General features: G+C 38.3%; 2 protein-coding genes and 1 long non-coding RNA gene across 10 annotated transcripts in view; 2 read left to right on the plus strand and 1 right to left on the minus strand.

Annotated features, from left to right (window-relative positions):
* Nucleotides 1-4863, plus strand: part of SYNJ1 (synaptojanin 1) — a 107909-nt gene extending 103046 nt beyond the window's left edge. For all 3 annotated transcript variants that reach the window (XM_067565600.1, XM_067565601.1, XM_067565603.1), the window contains one exon: nt 1785-4863. In XM_067565600.1, coding sequence (XP_067421701.1) covers nt 1785-2609 — 825 coding nt within the window. In that variant the 3' untranslated portion in view covers nt 2610-4863. The remainder of the gene's footprint in view (nt 1-1784) is intronic.
* LOC137164669 (uncharacterized) overlaps nt 1-7404 on the minus strand; it is a 26155-nt gene extending 18751 nt beyond the window's left edge. The window contains exon 1 of the long non-coding RNA XR_010923150.1: nt 7217-7404. This is a non-coding gene — a long non-coding RNA (uncharacterized lncRNA). The remainder of the gene's footprint in view (nt 1-7216) is intronic.
* CFAP298 (cilia and flagella associated protein 298) lies at nt 6436-18301 on the plus strand. 6 transcript variants are annotated; one of them, XM_067565606.1, is made up of 8 exons: nt 6436-6565; nt 7961-8101; nt 9181-9348; nt 11906-11973; nt 15125-15283; nt 15691-15822; nt 17079-17174; nt 17280-18301. In XM_067565606.1, the coding sequence occupies exons 2-8, from the start codon at nt 7963-7965 to the stop codon at nt 17388-17390; spliced, it is 873 nt and encodes a 290-aa protein (XP_067421707.1). In that variant the 5' UTR covers nt 6436-6565; nt 7961-7962; the 3' UTR covers nt 17391-18301. The 6 variants fall into 6 exon arrangements, with proteins under 6 accessions (XP_067421707.1, XP_067421705.1, XP_067421709.1 ...); XM_067565604.1 differs by having other exon boundaries at nt 6473-6565; nt 7918-8101; XM_067565607.1 differs by lacking the exon at nt 6436-6565 and adding an exon at nt 7444-7563.
* Nucleotides 18302-18880: the final 579 nt, after the last annotated feature.

Raw genomic sequence — 18880 nt, forward strand, 5'->3', positions numbered from 1 at the left:
GTAGCTGCTATCCTGGGAAATAAAATATACTCCTTGCCTTAGTATAAAAATTCAATCCTTATACACCAATCAGTGAAAGACAAGAATTTGTTTTGAAGACCTCTCAGATCAACATTACTTAAATATTTCTAGTTAAAATTAAAGAGCAATTATGTTGTTTTGGAACTTTATTAATTGAAATAATTTGCCTGATCAACATGGGAGTCAAGCAGACTATGTTCAACTGTAGTTGACTTATATTCATGTTATAATTAGTTTTACCTTTTTCTACATTCCCCATGAAAATTATTAGATTTATATTGTCTAATGCTAAGATTTTTTTTCCAAATTACTCCTGCAATTTATGTATAGTGTAGTTCAGGATGCATTATTTCTTATTTACAAATTGGTATCTGGTTTAGGCCAGATTGACACTAGAAATATTTGCTGGCAAAGCAGTATCAGCTGGGGGTGTGATTTGTCTGCAAAATTTCTATGCTGGCAAAAGCTCTAGTGTAAAAGTGCTTTTGCTGGTATAGCTTATTTTGCTTGCCTAAAATGGTATAAGCTATACTGGCAGAAGCATACTTTTGCTGGTATAGCTATTCTGTTGCAGCTATACTGGCAATACTTTTAATTGTAGAGTAGGCCTTACACTTGTAAAGCACACAAGTCCATAATTGTGCATTGTTGAATATTGAGTATAAATCAATTCTTAGGAGTCAGAACAGCCTGAAAGTAATTATAGTAAATAAATAATGTTGAGATTGTGAGATAAACAGTCTGATGTAGATTCTTTGTAAACTAAATTTTAATTGATTGTTAGTGAAAGTTTTGTTGAACTAGGACATTAACTAAGACTGTTCACATTGAAAATTCCAAATTAAGGCTGATGTAGATATATTAAGTTGACAGTTACTTATGAATTTGAGAATCTCAACAAATATTTTACCGTAAACATAATTCCTTCATTTTATTTAATAATGAAGCATAACTATCCTAATAAGCAGTATGATTAATTTAACAAACCTATTCACATTTGAGCTTTTTTAGATAGTGTAAGATGTATACACTTGTCACCCAAGGAAATTATAAAACAGGAATTTTTTTTTGTTTTTAAAAGATGAGGAAGTTGCATGGAGACAATTTGTATTATTCTCCTTTGGTCATATTCTAAACAATGATAAGTTGCTATTTAAAATTTTTTTAAAAGGCTGGTGATCATCACTTCATATGCAGAGAAATAAGTGCCTTAATTTATGCTTTTCTAAAGTAAAATATATACTAATAACTAATTTTTCATTCATTGTGATACTTAAATATTGTAAATAACCTCACCCTTTTTATAAACTATGACTAAACAATGATCCCATAGCACTTTTCTGTGCTGTTATCAGTTGTTTAGAATATGCCATATTTGCCCCAGTTCTTCAAATACTAAGGTATAATTCTTATAATTCATTAAATGTGATGTACAGTAGTGTTTTGTCTGATTCAGATAGTTGCATGAAATGTATTCAAGTTGCATCAGCAAATAAGAGAAACATTTTATATTATTTACTATAACTAAGGAGGTATTTGTCTTTGCACACTTAGCAAATGGGATTTTTAAAAGAATGTTTCCAAGAAAACAAATCATCCTCATTACTGAGTGTACATTGTATAAATTATAACTAAACTGCATTGAGGCTTTCTATTTAAGCCCCAAAGCTTCTATTCTTCTCATAGGAACAATGAGCAATGGGAGATATAGTAAGGATCAGCGAATTGAAATGCTACTACTGAACACCTTGTTTTCTTTCCAGATTAAAGAAAATGGAGTCCATGGCATTAAACTTGAAACAAAGTTATACAATGAAGATCTGTCATTTAATCTGCTTGCGGCATCAAAGATTCAGACATCTGTTCGAACATCACCTGTTCCAACTTTAACCCAAAAGGAGTTGATTTGGTTGCCTTCTGCAACACAAAGTAATGTTAACACTTTGAATACTGTAAATTGCATGCCAGCAATGCCTCCTATTCCAGCCTATAGCAAATCCCAGGCACATGGACGCAGCTCTCCAAATCCATTGGTTACCAGACTGAACAGCACAAATCCTTTCACTGAAAGAACTGTTAATGTTGGAAACCCATTTAGAACTGAAACCCAAGAACCTGAAGTAACTTCACAGCTTTTAATAGAAGGATCTGCTGTTTATAACCCTTTCCCCTCTCTAAATCCTCCCAATCCTAGTAAAGGCAAGCCTATGTTCTCTGTCAATGCTTTTGAAGACCATTTTTGTTTGCAAAGTAAATCTTCGATGGTGAAAAATGCAAAACCAAAAGGATGGGTAACGTTTGAGGAAGAGGAGGATTTCAATGTAAAACTAAAGAAGGCATCTGAGAGTGTTACAGAATTCAAGAGAGAATTTCCAGATTTAGAGGGCACTGAACCAAATACATTTCCTGGCTCAGACTTTACCTTTGATAATGACTGGAATTCTACAGATTCCTTTTATACACTGCCAGCAAGACGACCACCTGCACCTCCTGTACCATCAAGAATAACCAATACCATATCCTCTGCAGATCCTTTTGCCTCATTGGCACCTAAGGTGTCACCAACACAAGATTTTACAGAGAGATAAACATTTTAAAATACAAGAGATAAAGTTTGTTGCTAGGTGTTTCCAAAAGAATAATTGGGCATTGAGGTTATTCTATTGTGCAATAATTCATTGTCAAATGCACTGAACCTTAACTCTATTCATAACAACCACTATTTGTGTACAAATTTTGAATATGTATATATGGTAATGCACAAAAGAATTGTCCACAATTACTATAAATTTTGATGTAGGCATACTGAAAGGATTAATAATAATAATCCTAATAGAATGTATAACACTCTTGGAAATTAGTTTGTTTATTGAAGCACTTTCCTTTCTGCTCTCTTCAGAGGAATTTCAAAATGTTCAAGAGACTTCCAGCTGGTAGACCCCTCCCATCCCTTTTTACTGTTTGGTAACTGATATTTATAAGTATTTACCAAAGAGCTGCCAAAGTTTAATCAGAATATGAACATGGACAGGTACTGTTTATAAAGTAATTTATAACAGAAGTTATGGAGATTTGTAAGGCTTAATTATATTTAAATTTGAGGCACAAACTAAAATATAAATAAAATAAAATATAAACAAGGCCTCGTGTATTAATACAATAAATATTAAATTTATTAACTTTTGTGTCAAGTAATTTCCACCATGGACAACTCTAAATATTATTGTGACATTTAATTTAATTCATTTATTCATTGCTCTCTTAGATGCTTTTTTCCAGAAATTGGAAACTAAAATAAAAATCCCATTTTTGATCTCTTGCTTTGATTTTTAAAAACAGGCTCCCACAGTGGAGAATAATGTATTTGAGTTAGCTTGTGTCCCACTCTCTTTTTGGTGTCCCAGTCATCCAAGAGTTTCCTCATCCTTTCTAAGGATCTAGATGAGAAATCAGCAATTATGCAGTAACTTCAGGATAAGGAGAGATTCTCCTTTGTGTGTTTGGCATCATTTTGCCAGGTTTCCTCCCTTGCTACTAACTGCTATATTTTCGAAACCTTGCCTTCAGCAGAGAAAGCAGGAGAGCGGCAACCCTCTGAGCTAAACAGTACTATTCTATCAGCCTTCTGTGTGTGCTAAATCAGCATTCTTCCCTTCCCCAGAGGCTGTAAACACCACATATGTGATGCTGCTTTGAAATCAGTGGAGGCTACATTTTTTTGCACATAGTATGCTGTAGACATGCAACTGGTCCTGTTTCTATGGTTTTCTGAAGTTCACAATATCTGCATAAAATGTGGTATTTTGGTATCTTGAAGGAATTTAAAATAAGATTTCTTTAGCAACACTTATGTATGCTAAAGTAGTGTTCCCATTCACAGTATCTTTAATAACATGACTTTTTATATAAAAAGTTGTGTACAGTCATCAAAAATGGAATACATCAGAATTTTAAGATCTTTTGGGTGTGAACCACCATACATGCCTGCACTTATTGGCTTATTAGCAAACAAATTGTGCTAGTTTTGCAACATTTTGTAAGTAAATCATAGTTTACTAGCATTACATTTATAGCAGCAAAAGAACATGATAATATTTCTTCTAAATTCTCCAATACTATCAAAATATTCCATTAATAAATAATCCATGCTTCTTTTAACAGCATAGTTAATGAGGAGCTGCTTTTAGATAGAAGTTAATATAGTGAGTTTTATATTGTGCTTTTCTTCTGTTCAGGTCATTAAACAGTTCTTGTACATTTTAAACATAGTACCTGTGATAAACTTTGTGCTTCAATATGTGAATTAACTAGTTTAAACTGTGGCTATAAACATCTGTGTGACTGGTGGTTTTGGTATACAGTCTTACATTAGCAAAACAGTTTTGTTTTGGAATCTGCTTGTGCAAATTGCAGTTCTGTGATAAATATGTACCTCGATGAATATTTAATTACAGTGATTACAAACTACTGTCTAAAATGTACTTAATATGCAGCACCTCAACACTTACATGGGGTTATAGAATTTGACAAAGTACTGCACAAAAAGATGCTAAAAGATATAGTACGAATAGCTAACCACTGTAATGTGTATTACTGAAAATAATTACTAGCAGAAGTTCTAAAATACTGAAAAGTAAAATTAGAAATGCTAAACATATTTTCATGAATTGTTTGCCGTAGTAAATTGCTCTGTTAACATGTAACAATTTTATTGCTTGTGGCACACAATATTTGACTGTATACTTTACAAAACTGCAGTATTAAAATTAGGTGGAGTACAACATTCCGTACCTATCCTGTGAAATGCGGTGATGTATTATTGAAATAAACTACTTAAAGACAGGTATATTTATCTTTATTCTTTTATTTTACAGGGCCTCTATTACCATGGTATGTGAGTGCATCATGATCCTTAATGCATTTATTCTCACAATACCCCTCTGAGGTACGAACATATTATCTCCATTTCACAATTGGAAAACAGCAGTACCAAAAGTGACTTGACCAAGGTCACACACGAAGTCTGAGGTAAACAGAGAGTTGGGTCTCAGGTCAGGTCTATACTACAGACCTATATTGGTATAACTGCATTGCTCAGGGATATGAAAAATCCACACTCCTGGGCAATGTAGTTATACTGACCTAACCCGCCCCCCTTCCCCATGTATACAGAGCTATGTTGACAGGAGAGTTTCTCCTGTCAACATAGCTGCCACCTCTCAGGAGGTGAATTAACTACACCAATGGGAGAAGCACTCCCATCCCTGTAATAGCATTTTCTCTAAAGTGCTACAGCTGCACCGATGCCCCCAAGTCCCAGGCTAGCACCCTAAACACAGGACAGTTCTTCTCCTAAAGGATAATGTTGAGCACAAATGATACCTGTACAGCACCCCCTCCTGCTGCTGCTTTTTAGCTGGGCCAGAGGACAAGCAGCTTCCATTGTTGTTGCCTCTACTTCTGAATGAGGAGGAAACAGCCACTGTCCTCACTACCCCTTCACCACTAGATCATTCTTCCATTGGCTTACATTTCCTATTCAGCTTGAATTAGTAACTTTAAAATCTACTTTTCTGACTAGTAGCGTGCTTTTCAAACTTACGGTAAGTTTCAGAGAATCTTAGTCAAAAGATTTTTTTTACACATGGATAATTGTCACAGTAAAGTGGTGAACTGCTTTACAATTGCTTTTTTATTACATACCTTATACTACCAGATTTCTGATAATAGAAGTGCACAAATTTGCAATGATCTTAGATTGGACCAACACCCTCTCTCCAGCTTTTGTATATTATGTTAAAGATGCAGCTATTGTGGTGTAGAGTGTGCTAGAAGTAGAGACTCTATCTGTGCACAAAATCAGGGTGGTTCCCTCAGCTGGCAGCACTGCAGGCCTGTTTGGCTGTACAGTATGGCTAACCTCAAACATTCAAAAAGACTTTTTTTTTTAAATTATTAATATTGGGTCTTTTTTCCCTCTGGTTTCTGGGCTGTAAGGCTGTACTCATATTTTCTAGCTTTCTTCTGCAACGCTTTCTCATGAATGCTGAGATTCTCGCTCACAGGACCCAGCAGCAGCCTGAGCCTGCCCTTTAAGATAAACCCTAACTACCACAGATGACAAAATGAAATTGCAACAGAGGCAACTTCTATACAATATCTGTGCTCTAGCACGGTGCGTGGCTGGAGGCTTTGGGGCCTCACCCCACAAAGCATGCAAGAGCAAATCTATCTTACCCCCCCCCCCCCCCCCCCAAAAAAAAAAAAAAAAAGTCTGTATCGATTTGATGTGTTGCTCGCGGTTGATATTTAGCAACAGGGTGCCGCTGCCCATGTGGTACCTGCCTGCACAGCTGGGGCTTGAGCAGGGGCTAGCAACGCTGCAGCCTCCACTGACGATCATCGCGGCTTGGCCATTTAATCTTAGCCGCTCTGCGCAGGTGCCACGGGAGTGGGGAAGAGCGCACCGGCCGGCCCTGCTGCTAAATGCTTAGGCAAGGCGGTGTCTGGGCCTCTGCTGCCAGCGGGGCTGTATGACTGAGGGGTAAGTGCTTCAGTGAAGGCGGCGGAGCTGCTGAAGGAGGCCTGCTAGGTTTGAGTACAGAGGGGGCCCCCGAGTGGGGGATCTGTAGGGCAGAGTCGCTGGGGTGCAGAAGGAGTCCGGGATAATGGGATTTTCCCGTGGAGTAAGGGGGAGCTGGGTTTGGAGATGGGAAGGCTGCAGGCCACGGGGCAGAGGTGAGGGTCCCGGCGTGGCGGGGGACGGGGGCAGATCCCCCGTGTGGGGCTGATGCAGCTGCTGGGCTCGGCCCAGGGCTCCTGCAGCGGGAGGCTGCCGCTGGGCCGGGTCCCCAGCCTGTGAAGGGATCTGCTCTGAGCCGGAGGAGCCAGCCCCAGCCTGGGCCCCAGGCGCCCGCTCGCCTCCCCCTGCCCGCCCCCTGCGGGAGCGGTACACGCCAGGCCGGGGCTGGGTGGAACCGGGGCCCCGGGAGGTAACAACCGAGGCTGGCAGCACGTTCGGTTCCCCCGGTAGCTCAGGGCCCCCCGTGGGGCTGCGCTAGGCCGAGCGAGCCTCCCTGCGCCCGGCGGGGGACGCTTCAGGCCGCAGCCCCACTTGCCCCGAGCTTCAGCCTCCGCCCGCCAGTGCTACGTTGATGGCCGTGGCCATGTTGGGGGGCAAACGAGGACTACTCACAGCCGTCCTGTCCTGTGTCACTGGCCCTTTAAGAACGGGCTCCGCTCGGCCCAGTCCCTGTGACGCACCGCTGCGCCCACGTGCGGGGGAAGGAAGCGCTGGCCAGGCGACGGTGGTGCCAGGGTGCTCCGCGCGCATGCGCTCAGGTGCGGGACCGGCCCCTTTCGCGGAGGCTGCGGCCTGACAGGACCAAAGCACCAAACCCCTCCCCTCCGCCGGCTGTTGGTTGCCAGGGTCGCGGCGGTTGGTTGGGGGCGGGAGGCCCGGCCCTTCTGGGGAGCGGTGGGATCGGACCCCCCGGCCGGCCTCGTGCTGCTGCGGAGCACAACCCGTGGGACGGGCCAGAGGTGGGGACGGAGGAGGAGCCACCCCGGGGTAGCCCCCTCCCGTGCATCACAGGGTGCCCGCACCGACCTTCCTCTCCCCGCGCACCCCCGAGTCCCCCCGTCCTCACCCCAGCCCCATATCCCCTCTACACACGGCCCCCCCCCCCCACACACACACACACACGCATCACTCCTGGGTTGTGACACGAGCCTTTTTGTTTAAATGAAAACCGAATAGCCTCCCCCTCGCTCATCCTCCCGGCCCCGCCTCCCTGCAGCCGAAAGGGAAGTTGCCCCTAGTGAAAATGTGCGAGGCCGCCATGGCCGGGCTCTCAGGGCCTTTCTTTCAGTCGCTTTCTCTCTTTGATCTGATAGCACCTCGGAGCCAGCAGCTCCCATCTCCTTTCTGTCTCTGCAGAGATGGTTCAGCTCCACGTGAAGCGGGGCGACGAGAGCCAATTCCTGCTGGAAACAACAGGCAGCATCTCCGTGGAAGACTTAACGCAGCAGGTCGCCAGGATCTATAATAGCAGGCTCAAAGTGCAGCGTATTTGTTCAGGTACTAGCCCAGTGCATGCACCACGCACCAGCTAATTCTGTCTGTTGTACTGACGTGACCCCATTGCCACAGAATCTGAAAGCCTTGTGGTTATTAACTTACAAAAGGGAAGTAGTGCCATCCTCATGTCATAGCTGACTGAGCCTGGGTTTCCCAAGTCTCAGGCTAGCACAATGGACAATCCTTCCTCTCTGAAATTAAAGGAGACCTTAATCACAGAAAAAGACCCAATCGCTGCCGATGATACTTAGCCAGGCCAGAGGAACAAGCAGCTTCCATTTGTCTCTGCCACCTGTGCTCCTGAATGAATGAAACCTCAGCCAAGCGCAGTTCTCACTTCAAGTTTCTGGATCCAGGAGTGGTGATCAGCACTTGTACCCATTTGTATGTATTTCTGTTAGCTGCAATAATTTAGAGTTGTCATTTTCTGTTGTCAGTCACAGGTTTTATGTTTCAAACTAGGGTTAAAACCTGTTTATTTATATTTATAATATTATGATGCATCTTGTGTTGCTTTACAAGTCATTAAAACAGTTCTCAGAACCTCTCAGGTCTGACTTAATGAAGAGACAGCATTTCAGTATAAAAATCAGAATATCATAATGCAACTACATTTTCCAGAAGCACGAAGTCTAAAAGTTGACAAAACCAAAGTTCAGTATTTTAGTGTTTTAACTTCTCTACCACATAAGATGACAGCAGTCAATGTTTGCCATTAAAAAATTTCTTTTTGTTATTAAACTGTATATCATAATAAAGTATAGTTGTGCCATTTTTCAAATATGCTTGTTTTAACTACTCAAAGAAATGTGAAATTAAAAAAAGGAGATTTAGGAATTATCTGTAGAAAAAGGGTCAAAACAGCAGGTGGCACTAATGTACCTCTGTTTACAAAATTTCCTCTTTCCTCTTTGCAGCTCTTTAAAAATTGAAACCTTACAATAAAGATTGGATGAATTTTCACCTAAAATGGTTTTGTTAATGGGAGTATCGTGAAACATTTATCATAGGAGCCTGTTGTTCAAATAAGTGCCTTTGACATTGTTTTCTTCTTCTATACTCTGTCCTTGTTTTTTAAGAAATAGAAGAGCTGGCAGAACATGGTGTCTTCTTGCCTCCTAATATGCAAGGACTGACAGATGAACAGACTGAAGATTTAAAATTGAAGGATGAATGGACAGATAAATGTGTACCAAGTGGTGGAAGTGTCTTTAAAAAAGATGAAATTGGACGAAGAAATGGACATGGTAAACGCATTTTAAACATGCATATTTCTTTATAAGCATAGCTAAGGCATAGGAACTTAAAATTATTTGATATTTTGACTAAATACTGTTGAATTTCATAATAACAAACTATGATGAGTTCCCCCAGGGTAATCTGGGACTGGGAGACTGTTGTGCCCCCTTAACTCTTCATTCTGGGCAGTCCCTCACAATGCTTTGTTATTGACAAGCAGCAAATCCTTCCAGGTGCTGTTATCACTGGGACCAACAGCATGAGACTCGTACACTTAGCTAGCTTGCATAGATGCTCCAATAGCCACTCACAAATCTCACCAAGAAAGGCACCAGCCAGTTCATCCCCGCTCCCTGCCTTGCACCCCGAAGTTGCACTGTCCTGCCCTGATCAGAAGCCTACCAGGATAGGTTTATTACCCAGTTTACCCCTCCGTCAGTGTGGAGAAGACATACACCAGTGTTTGTTAACTGACTGAGGTTTTCCAAAGACTTAAGCCAAAACACACTGTTTTAGTTAAAATATAAAACAGACTTATTACTACAGAAAGATGGATTTTAAGTAAGCAAACGTTAGGCATAAGAGATCAGAGGTAGGTACCAAAGAAAACAAAGATAAATATACAATCTAAATCTTAAACCTCATAACACTAGAAAGTATCTAGATTAAGCGGTTTTTCACACCCCACTAGATTATATCATTCTCAATATACAGGCTTCTCCCTTGAGCCTGGGTCCAGTCTCTTTGTCTTCCAGCATTCCTGTTGCTTTCAGCATAGGTTGGGGAGGGGAAAGGACAAGGCATGCAGCCTCTATTCCTTATTTTATATCTTTTGACCATGTGCTTAGTCCAGGCATGTTGAGATGGGCTCTGCTGAGTTACAAGATTGCTCAATCTCCTTCATTCCCCCCCCCCCCCGCGTCCTCTTGTGCAACTGAGTCACAGAGTTGAGCAATTTCCTTTTCATAGTCTTGTGCAATTGTCATTGTATTGTAAATCCTTTGATTAAAATTACAACTCCCTTGCAGGACAATAGTTGCTTAACACCCTCCTGGCTGGAGGACATAGCCTTTGTAGAAGAGACTCTTAAATTTATACCATATTTCTTTTAACAACTACAGAGTAAAATCTTAGAACTTTAGCAGATGATGATCTGTCATTAGATAACTTATATGGCATGCTTAACTAATACAACCATATAGGAATGATGAATATGAGGTTTACAGGGTGCTGCTTCAGGGTACAGTGTGTCACACAAACCTTTCATTTAATCTTAAAACTTTTAAATGAGAGAATATACACTAACATCTACTTGTTTGTGTTAATTACACCAATTGGAATATCTATCAGCCACTCCATTTCTCTGGAAAGTAAATAATTAATTGTAAAGTTATTTATAAAAGGAGATTTTTAAAGGCAATTATAGTAGTATTGGGCAGCAATTAAGCCCATGGAAACAGCTTGTTTGGCTGCAATCTCATAAGAAATTAGACTTGCCACATCAGGGCTACCCTTTTGGATTTAGACTTGGCTTAATGCTGATATTAATCAAGGGTGAATAACACAATATCACTTTCCTCAACATATATTTTAGATTACATACAAAAATGGTTAAAAGAACAATAAGGTTGCAAAGTCAAGTACTCAAAAATTAGGAAATTTCAGAATTAAGGTTGCCTGTGCAACCATAATTCTGCCCCCAAATATAGTCTTTAATTACATGATCATCTACTATTTTTTCCATGGGACCCTAGCCTCATTCAGTGAATGGGTAATTATTTAAGATTTATTTTTATCCTCATTCATTAGATTGCCTCAGACCTTATTTAACCATCTCCCCTATGTTTCTTTTCTCTCTCTTTTCCTCATCCATCTTAATTCAAATCAGGCAGCTCCCTCCTCATTCTCACTACCAGCAGTGTAATCATTGAGATCACAGAAGAGTCAGTTTCCTTTTTCTCAGTTCCTGTGCCCAACACCATAACGATCCTTGGCAGAAGGGAAGAGCAATGACCCTTTAGTTTTGATTTTTATTGTCTTCTTGTTCTTTTTTTTAAAAGTTACATTCATGTAAGTGCATTTAATATCAAAGGTCAGAAAACTGAAAGTTCTAGTTCCCATCGAGCCTAACTCATAATTTTACACAATAATAGAGTGACAGAAAATAATACGTACAATATGAGCCAGATAATTCAAGAAAGTCAAGGTTTACATGATGTTTGTGAGAACTCTACCTTTTGAATTTCTTTGAACTTACATTCAGAATAATAAGACCATTTAAAAGGCAAAGACCAATCAAAGTGACCTTCTGGATGCATGTCATAAATCTTACCTTTGATTGTAAAATAGTTTTTGTTTCTTGTTCAGAGTACAATCAAGAAATTTGATTATGAATTCATAGAATATAAATAGAGTGAAACTAATTAGCATGCCTTCTGGTTCATGATTTAGTAATGTTTAAATTAACTTGCTTACAGTAGGTAATATGGCGTATTTAGGCAGATTTTTATAGCAAGATATATTAATGTACTTTATTAAATATATATATTAATTATTGTTTTCAAGCTCCAAATGAAAAAATGAAGGAAGTTTTAAAAAAGACAGTAGAGGAAGCTAAAGCATTAATATCTAAGGTAAGGTTTTAAAGTGGCTCTGGATCTTTCATAAATGTTATGGATGCTACATAGCTCTTTTGTTTTTCAAAAATAACCGATTAGTCTTCATTTGAGTGCTACTGGAAATTACTGTCCTTTGCAATGTGAAATAATCTGAATAGTCTAATAAAAACTGTGAAACTCCAGTTATAATCATTTTCTTACTGACTTGTCGCAAGATGTTTCAGTGAGTTACAGAATCAGACTGAATGGTGGCATCACAAATTTTGCATTAAATGATTAATAACACATTTCATTCTATCCATATGTTGTTCATTTTTTATTTGTTAATGATACATTCTTTAAGTGAAGACTTGTCAAGTTTTGTAGTGAAAAATTAACCAAATTCTGAGTTTCATATATTAAAATACTTTTTGCTCATTAATGTAGTGTGCTGAATTGAAATGAGGTAGTTTGCAATAATAGGGGACTAGACTCAATGACCCAGGGGTCCCTTCCAGTCCTATGTTCCCACTTTCTCCTATCATGTATGATTTAGGCCATGATCCTTCCACGGTTTATCCACATGCTTAAATTTAATCCCATGTAGTCACATTGAGTCCAGGAGAAGTAGGCATGTGCATATGTCTTGGCAGGATTGGGGCCTAAGATATTCAATTCCACTTTAAGAATATCTGTATACTAGATGTTGATGCACTACTTATTTATGACATTGATATACAAATGGAATAATGGCTTTTATTCATTTATTTTTCCTTGTAAACTGTGGCTCTTTGAAATTCTTCTAAAATACGTAAATTGATGGAGGGAGAAATGTTGCAAACTATGGGGCTTTATATTACTGTTTTTTAGTCCCATTAGATTTAAAATGAACATGCTAATTGATATGGGTTTTAGGTTGCGACTATTTTAGATTGATAGTGGCATTAATGCTGCATTATTTCTTCAGACTTGGGTGTTAATGAATCCTGTGGATTTTTTTTGTCTCCTTGGTGCCAAGTCATATTCGAAGCACTCTCTTGCCAGCCACGGGTATTGGTCAGCTTAACAACTGCTACTAGCTGCTAGAGCATGCTTGCAACTTGCTTGCTGTATCCTCTTTGCGTCTTGTTCCCAGGTGCCACAATGATTTGTCAGGAACCTATAGGATCTGGAGCACAGATTGGAGAGAAGATGGCTGGAGAGCCATCTGCAACCTGATCATCTTCTGTGCAATCACTTTATTAATACAATTGCACTGACTGAGGCAGAGATATAACTTGTCCTTGTCCATGGACAGTGCAATAAACCTTCTAGCTGAAATATTTGTTAATGAGCACTTTGATTCATCACGATTGACTCTTCTCTCACCTCTCTATCTCTCTTTGTTCCTTCAACTGGTTGATGAGATTTTTTTTATTTATTATTATTATTATTTATTATTAAACTCGAACTTGGAATTGATCTCCAAGTCTATGACTAAGAAAGCCAGGGGTTCCTGACTCCCTATCAAGTTACATTTCATTTCTTAGCATAATGCCTGTGGTGTTTTGGGTTCCCACTTGACTCTGATCCATCTTGGTTGGTTAAAGGGATTATCAGTGTTCCACTTAGCAAGGATGTTGACCATTTTCAAACACGCAACGTTTCTCCTCAGGAAATTGCCACTTGATAGTAGATTTTTGCCAATTATTACCCAGTATCCTACCTCCCCATTTTCTGTGATGTGAGTTGGAAAACAGTGACCGTTCCATTCAAGATTTAGGCACTGCTAACATCTTATATGAGTTCCAGTTTAGGTTCATCTCTTTCCTTGTAGGTGTGACTCTGCGTATGAGGGCCATGAATGATGATCTGCTGGTTTTAGAACCACACAAATTTGGTTTCTGCTGGAGAGGAATGCCTGCATGACATTTGCAGCTATATACTGTATTTCATTTCCTGACCATAACTGTTACATAGAATTGCTATGTTTTACCCCAGAGGATGCTGCACTTAAGTAATGGATTAAAATTGTTTAGATATTGTATTTTTGTGAAGAGCTGTGAGTTGCTTTTGGATGAAAGAGGAAAACATGTTTTTTATTTGCATATACATTATTTATAGCTAACTGCCTAAAAATATGGTCAAATTATTTTGGATTTGGCAGTTAATTTCTTTTCAGATTATCAGTCCATAATGATGAAAATAAATACATACAGTACTTTTCTTACCAAGTTTGACCTTACAGATTGGGGAACAATATAGTGCACTTGCCTGCTAATGAGGCTAGTAATGGCCACAAGGAGGCGTCATACTTTTAATCTCCTTTTTTATAGCTCCCTGTATTGAAAACTTTGGCAAGGAAAAGCCCATTGGTAAAATATAAAAATTTGTTTCAGCTACTTCCTGTTTCTTCTCATCTATTCAATAATTATTCCAATCATATGTTGTATGCAGTGTTGTAACTGTGTCAGTCCCAGGGTATTAGAGAGACAAGGTGGGTGAGATAACTTCTTCAGGTCTGTGTAAGCTCAAAAGCTTGTCTCTCTCACCAACAGAAGGTGGTCCAGTAAAAGGTATTATCTCATCCACCTTGTCTCTCTATTCCAATCATATGGCAATTAAGTGTCTGTGCTGCTACAAATCCCTGTATGAGCTGTACAAAGTGCTAAGCATTGCCTTAAGAGCAGATCCAACTTGTGTTTTGCTCATTCTTGTCTTCAGATAAAAGAGCACATGTAAATTAATGTCTCAGATTTAGAGGGCCCCTTCTGTAACCCTCATCTACTTTTACTACTTTTTAACTTTTGTCCATGAATCACAAATAGTCAAAAAAGAGATTTCCTTATCCAGTTTCTACTGTAATCTGTATGCTTACTTGAATGCCTGTGTTCCATAGACATCTACGGCAGAAATTTTATTATTAAGTGGTGTAGCAGGCATTTAATGGATATTTGAGATTTCATTTCTTTGCCAGTATAAGCACATAGAATAACAAGACAAAAGTTTACTGATACATGCAGCTGTTTCATGAATCAGGATAAAAAGAACTAAGAGTGATTTGATCTGACATAAGTTTCTGTTTAGCCAGTTGGCTTAATTGAAAGATCACACTGTTTAACATTATGAACCGATTGCAAAACAGATGCTTTCCTCCTAACTTAATTACTTTATTTAAATTTAACAATGGCTCCTGTCTGTATCTCAGAAACAAGTTCAAGCTAATGTGTGTGTTAATATGGAGATGGTGAAAGATGCATTGGACCAGCTTCGAGGAGCTGTAATGATTGTTTATCCAATGGGATTGCCTCCACATGATCCAATTAGAATGGAGTTTGAAGATAAAGAAGACTTGTCAGGAACTCACGTATGTAGTAATATATTAGGGCTAGGTACAATGTCAGGGCTAAATGTATGCTCTCCTAGGAAAGGAAGAAGAAATTCTTCATTTTTATGTGACATTGGTTATTTTATTTCTTACATATCTTCTGATTTGTTTTTGGTTTCTAAATTTTTTGTCTCTAATGGTTTTTAAAAGTACATGGAGCGTCAGTTCTTCATTAAAATAAGATTGAACAAACATATAATCAGTTAAACTGCCATATATAAATTTGAGTTTGTGTAGTTTTATTTGGTTTGTTTAGTCCTTTCTTTTGTTACTCCCAGAATGATCATCTTATTAACTGACTATGGAAAGTTGCTTCAAGAGTCTCTGCTTATGCAAAAATTACTAGTGTCGTATTTTTTTTTTCTTGCAAATTGTAATTGTCACAGGCTGGACTTGACGTTATTGAAGAGTCCGAGGCACAATTGTGGTGGGCAGCAAAGGAGTTAAAAAGAACAAACAAACTTTCAGACTTCGTGGGAAAAAATGAGAAAACTAAAATCATTGTCAAGATACAGAAAGTAAGTTTTATTGCCTGTCTCTATGCATGATTCAGCACTAACTTTTTTAAGCAGAGAATTTCTAATAAATTTAGAAAATGGATCTGGTTAATTTCAGCTTGGGTCTCTTAATGTTATAAAACAGACTGACTTAAAGGTTTCAGATACCGTAAGTCTTCTGTTTTACTAATTACTTTAGTCAGCAGTGAAGACTACCCATACCCCCAGAATATACTGTTGAAAGAACAACCAAAAATTGCAGATATTAAGGTTTGCATTATACTAAAAAATGAAATAAAAATGGCTATTTGATGGAAGTTGAGATAGAAAATTTGTTCTTCAAGTTATTATCTTCATGGATTCCACTTCTGATACATGCATATCCCACGTGCAATATCAGATTCTTTTGGCAACCAGGGTCTGTTGGGGCTGTGCCTGCACCTTGCATGCCCTCACCCCACCCTCTTACAACTGCAATCATAAAGGGTGGAGTGTGCCCAACTGTCCCTCAATTTTTCTTATTGACTGTGGCTGGTAGACAGAGCCCTTGCAGTGTCTGCTTCCCAGTGCATTGTGTGACTTTCCTTTTGTGTGTGTGTGAGAGAGAGAGAGAGAGAGAGAGAGAAGATAGGTAATAATTTGGTAAGTTTAATTTTTCCTCTTTTTGGCCCTTTAAAAAAATACTTTATTTGTGCTAGGGACTTCCCCAGTACCAAGATGTAGCTAGGATTATGGCTAAAACAAAGCCCTCAGAGTTGAAAACTTGCCTCTCCTTTGATGAAGCTTTTCAACTCAATGACCGTCACTCAAGCTGCCTTTTTTGTCTTGGAGAGGGGCACATCCCTGATAGATGCGCAGTGTGTTTCTTCTTCTCCAAGAGGATGCACAAGGTGGGAGAGCCCTGTCTTAAACTCTTTCTTCCAGAGTACTCAGTGAGAGCTTCCTCAGAAACAGAGAAAAAAGGGCTTGAACAGTCTTCCTCAGATAGTGCTCCTCTGAGCTGTAGCTCAACTCCAACCTCCTTTCACAGAGATCAACCCCTTCAAAAACCAAGACTTTAATGTAACTGACAAGGTGATTGGGCTTCGGAAGTGGAAGAATATTTCTCAGTTGAGTGAAACCTTATTGTTGAGTATTCTGTCTTATAGGAAACCCTGAAGTTAGAGAAGACAATGTTTGAGGAAATATTTTTGTTATCTTTGTTTAGCACCTTAAGATATGTACTTTTTTTGTATTGAACATCCCATCATGAATAAATTTTATCAATTTACTTTCAGAAAGGACAAGGAGCCCCATCACGTGAACCTGTGATAAGTAGTGAAGAACAAAAACAGATGATGTTGTATTATTATAGGAAGCAGGAGGAACTCAAGGTAACAAGTGATCTTACTGTGTTACATGACACAACAACAGAGTGAAATAAATATGTCTCTTTTCAATTATTTCATAAAAGCTTTCTTTGTTAATTTAATTTGCAGAAATTAGAAGAAAATGATGATGACTCCTATTTAAATTCAGAATGGGCAGACAGTCATGCTTTGAAAAGACAGTTTCATGGAGTAAAAGATATTAAGTGGGGACCAAGATGAAGCTCTCCAAACAAACTTTGCCTCCTTAGAAATAAATAAATAATTGATTCACCCTTGTTATGTAAATGACAAGCGCATTAGTAAACCTCAATTAGAATTTGTGACCAGTGTTGAAATTTCCAGTTTCATAGTAGAGGTTCATTTTAAGCTTGAGTTTTTTAATGAAAATGTCACATTTCTGTTAGCGATCTATTTCAGGACTCTTATGCAGTATGACTACATATATTTTATACTGTAAATTTTCATAATTCTACTTTTACAGATGTTTGTAACTGGAATATTTAAATTTTAAACTATTTTGTAGATAATATTCATATCTAATAAAAATAATTAGATGGTAGTGCTGGTAGGCTTAATATTTTCTTGACCTCTTTATTTTGAAAATCAGTTTTCATGTTTGCCATCTAGAATCAAATTCAGTGGTGGTAGCTATTTTGTTTGTATCTTAACAAGGTTAAGTTTAATCTATTAGTCTTTAAATAAATGGATTTTTGTTAACAATTATTTAAACAAAGTAGTTTTGTTTGAACACTGATAAAAAGAAAATTTTTGATATGCTTAAATTTCACTTAACATTTTCCTCATATTTCACTTATGCTTATTTTTCTTTTAAAACTGTAAGCAAGGAACTGAGCCCAGTTAATATTATCCTGTTTTCATACATCATCATTTTCATGTATAGACTGAATGAAATCCAATTGTAAAGGGTAAGCATCACTTCTAAATAGGATTGAAACAATGAAATAGTTGTGTATGTGAAAATGAGATTATTAAAATTGTAATTACTCTTAAGGTTGTAAAACAAGTTATGCTTTGGAACCAGTTACACTGGTTGTATCCACATCACATTTTCTTTCAAGAGATACTTTTTATTTTAACATTTATAATAAAAGTGGCCAGTTATAATTGAGTTTCCATGATAAGCTTGATTTCATCTCCTCTCTGAAATCCACACAAATAGTTATATCACTCTCAAAGTTAATAGCATTAAGTCTGGGTTCAATATATAGTTTTTTTCAGTCAAATTTGAAGTGAACTGGACATGGGGCTTCTGAATTAAGGCTCCTTCAAACAGATGTTCACGAGAGTTCACTTGTTGCCACATGGTAGCAGAAAAGAAAAGGAAGATAACACCTAGTTTACTGGATTCCTCTAGCTGAAACTAGTGCATGGTGCCAAAGATTATTTGATTACAATCACAGTTGAAAATGTAATAACTTTTTCAGTAGGACAATTGCTATGGATCACTGGCTCTGACCAATTTAGGATGTCAAATGACTGGAGAGCTCTTCTTTCATTTGTTTTATCAAAATGTAAAACAAAGTCTCTAGCCTTTCTCCTTAACTGTCAACGTGTAACTCAATCATTTAGGGAGGCTTACCAATGGGAGAAGAATTTTTTTCACTAACACTAAAGTTAAGACAACCTGTTCATAAATTAAAATAATTTAAAGGAAGCACAGTAACCAATTTTTATTGCAGAATCTTTAA

This window comes from Emydura macquarii, unplaced genomic scaffold, assembly GCF_026122565.2.
Source record: "Emydura macquarii macquarii isolate MOO-44397 ecotype Brisbane River unplaced genomic scaffold, CSIRO-AGI_Emac_v2 contig_2681, whole genome shotgun sequence".
Taxonomy (NCBI): Eukaryota; Metazoa; Chordata; order Testudines; family Chelidae; genus Emydura; species Emydura macquarii.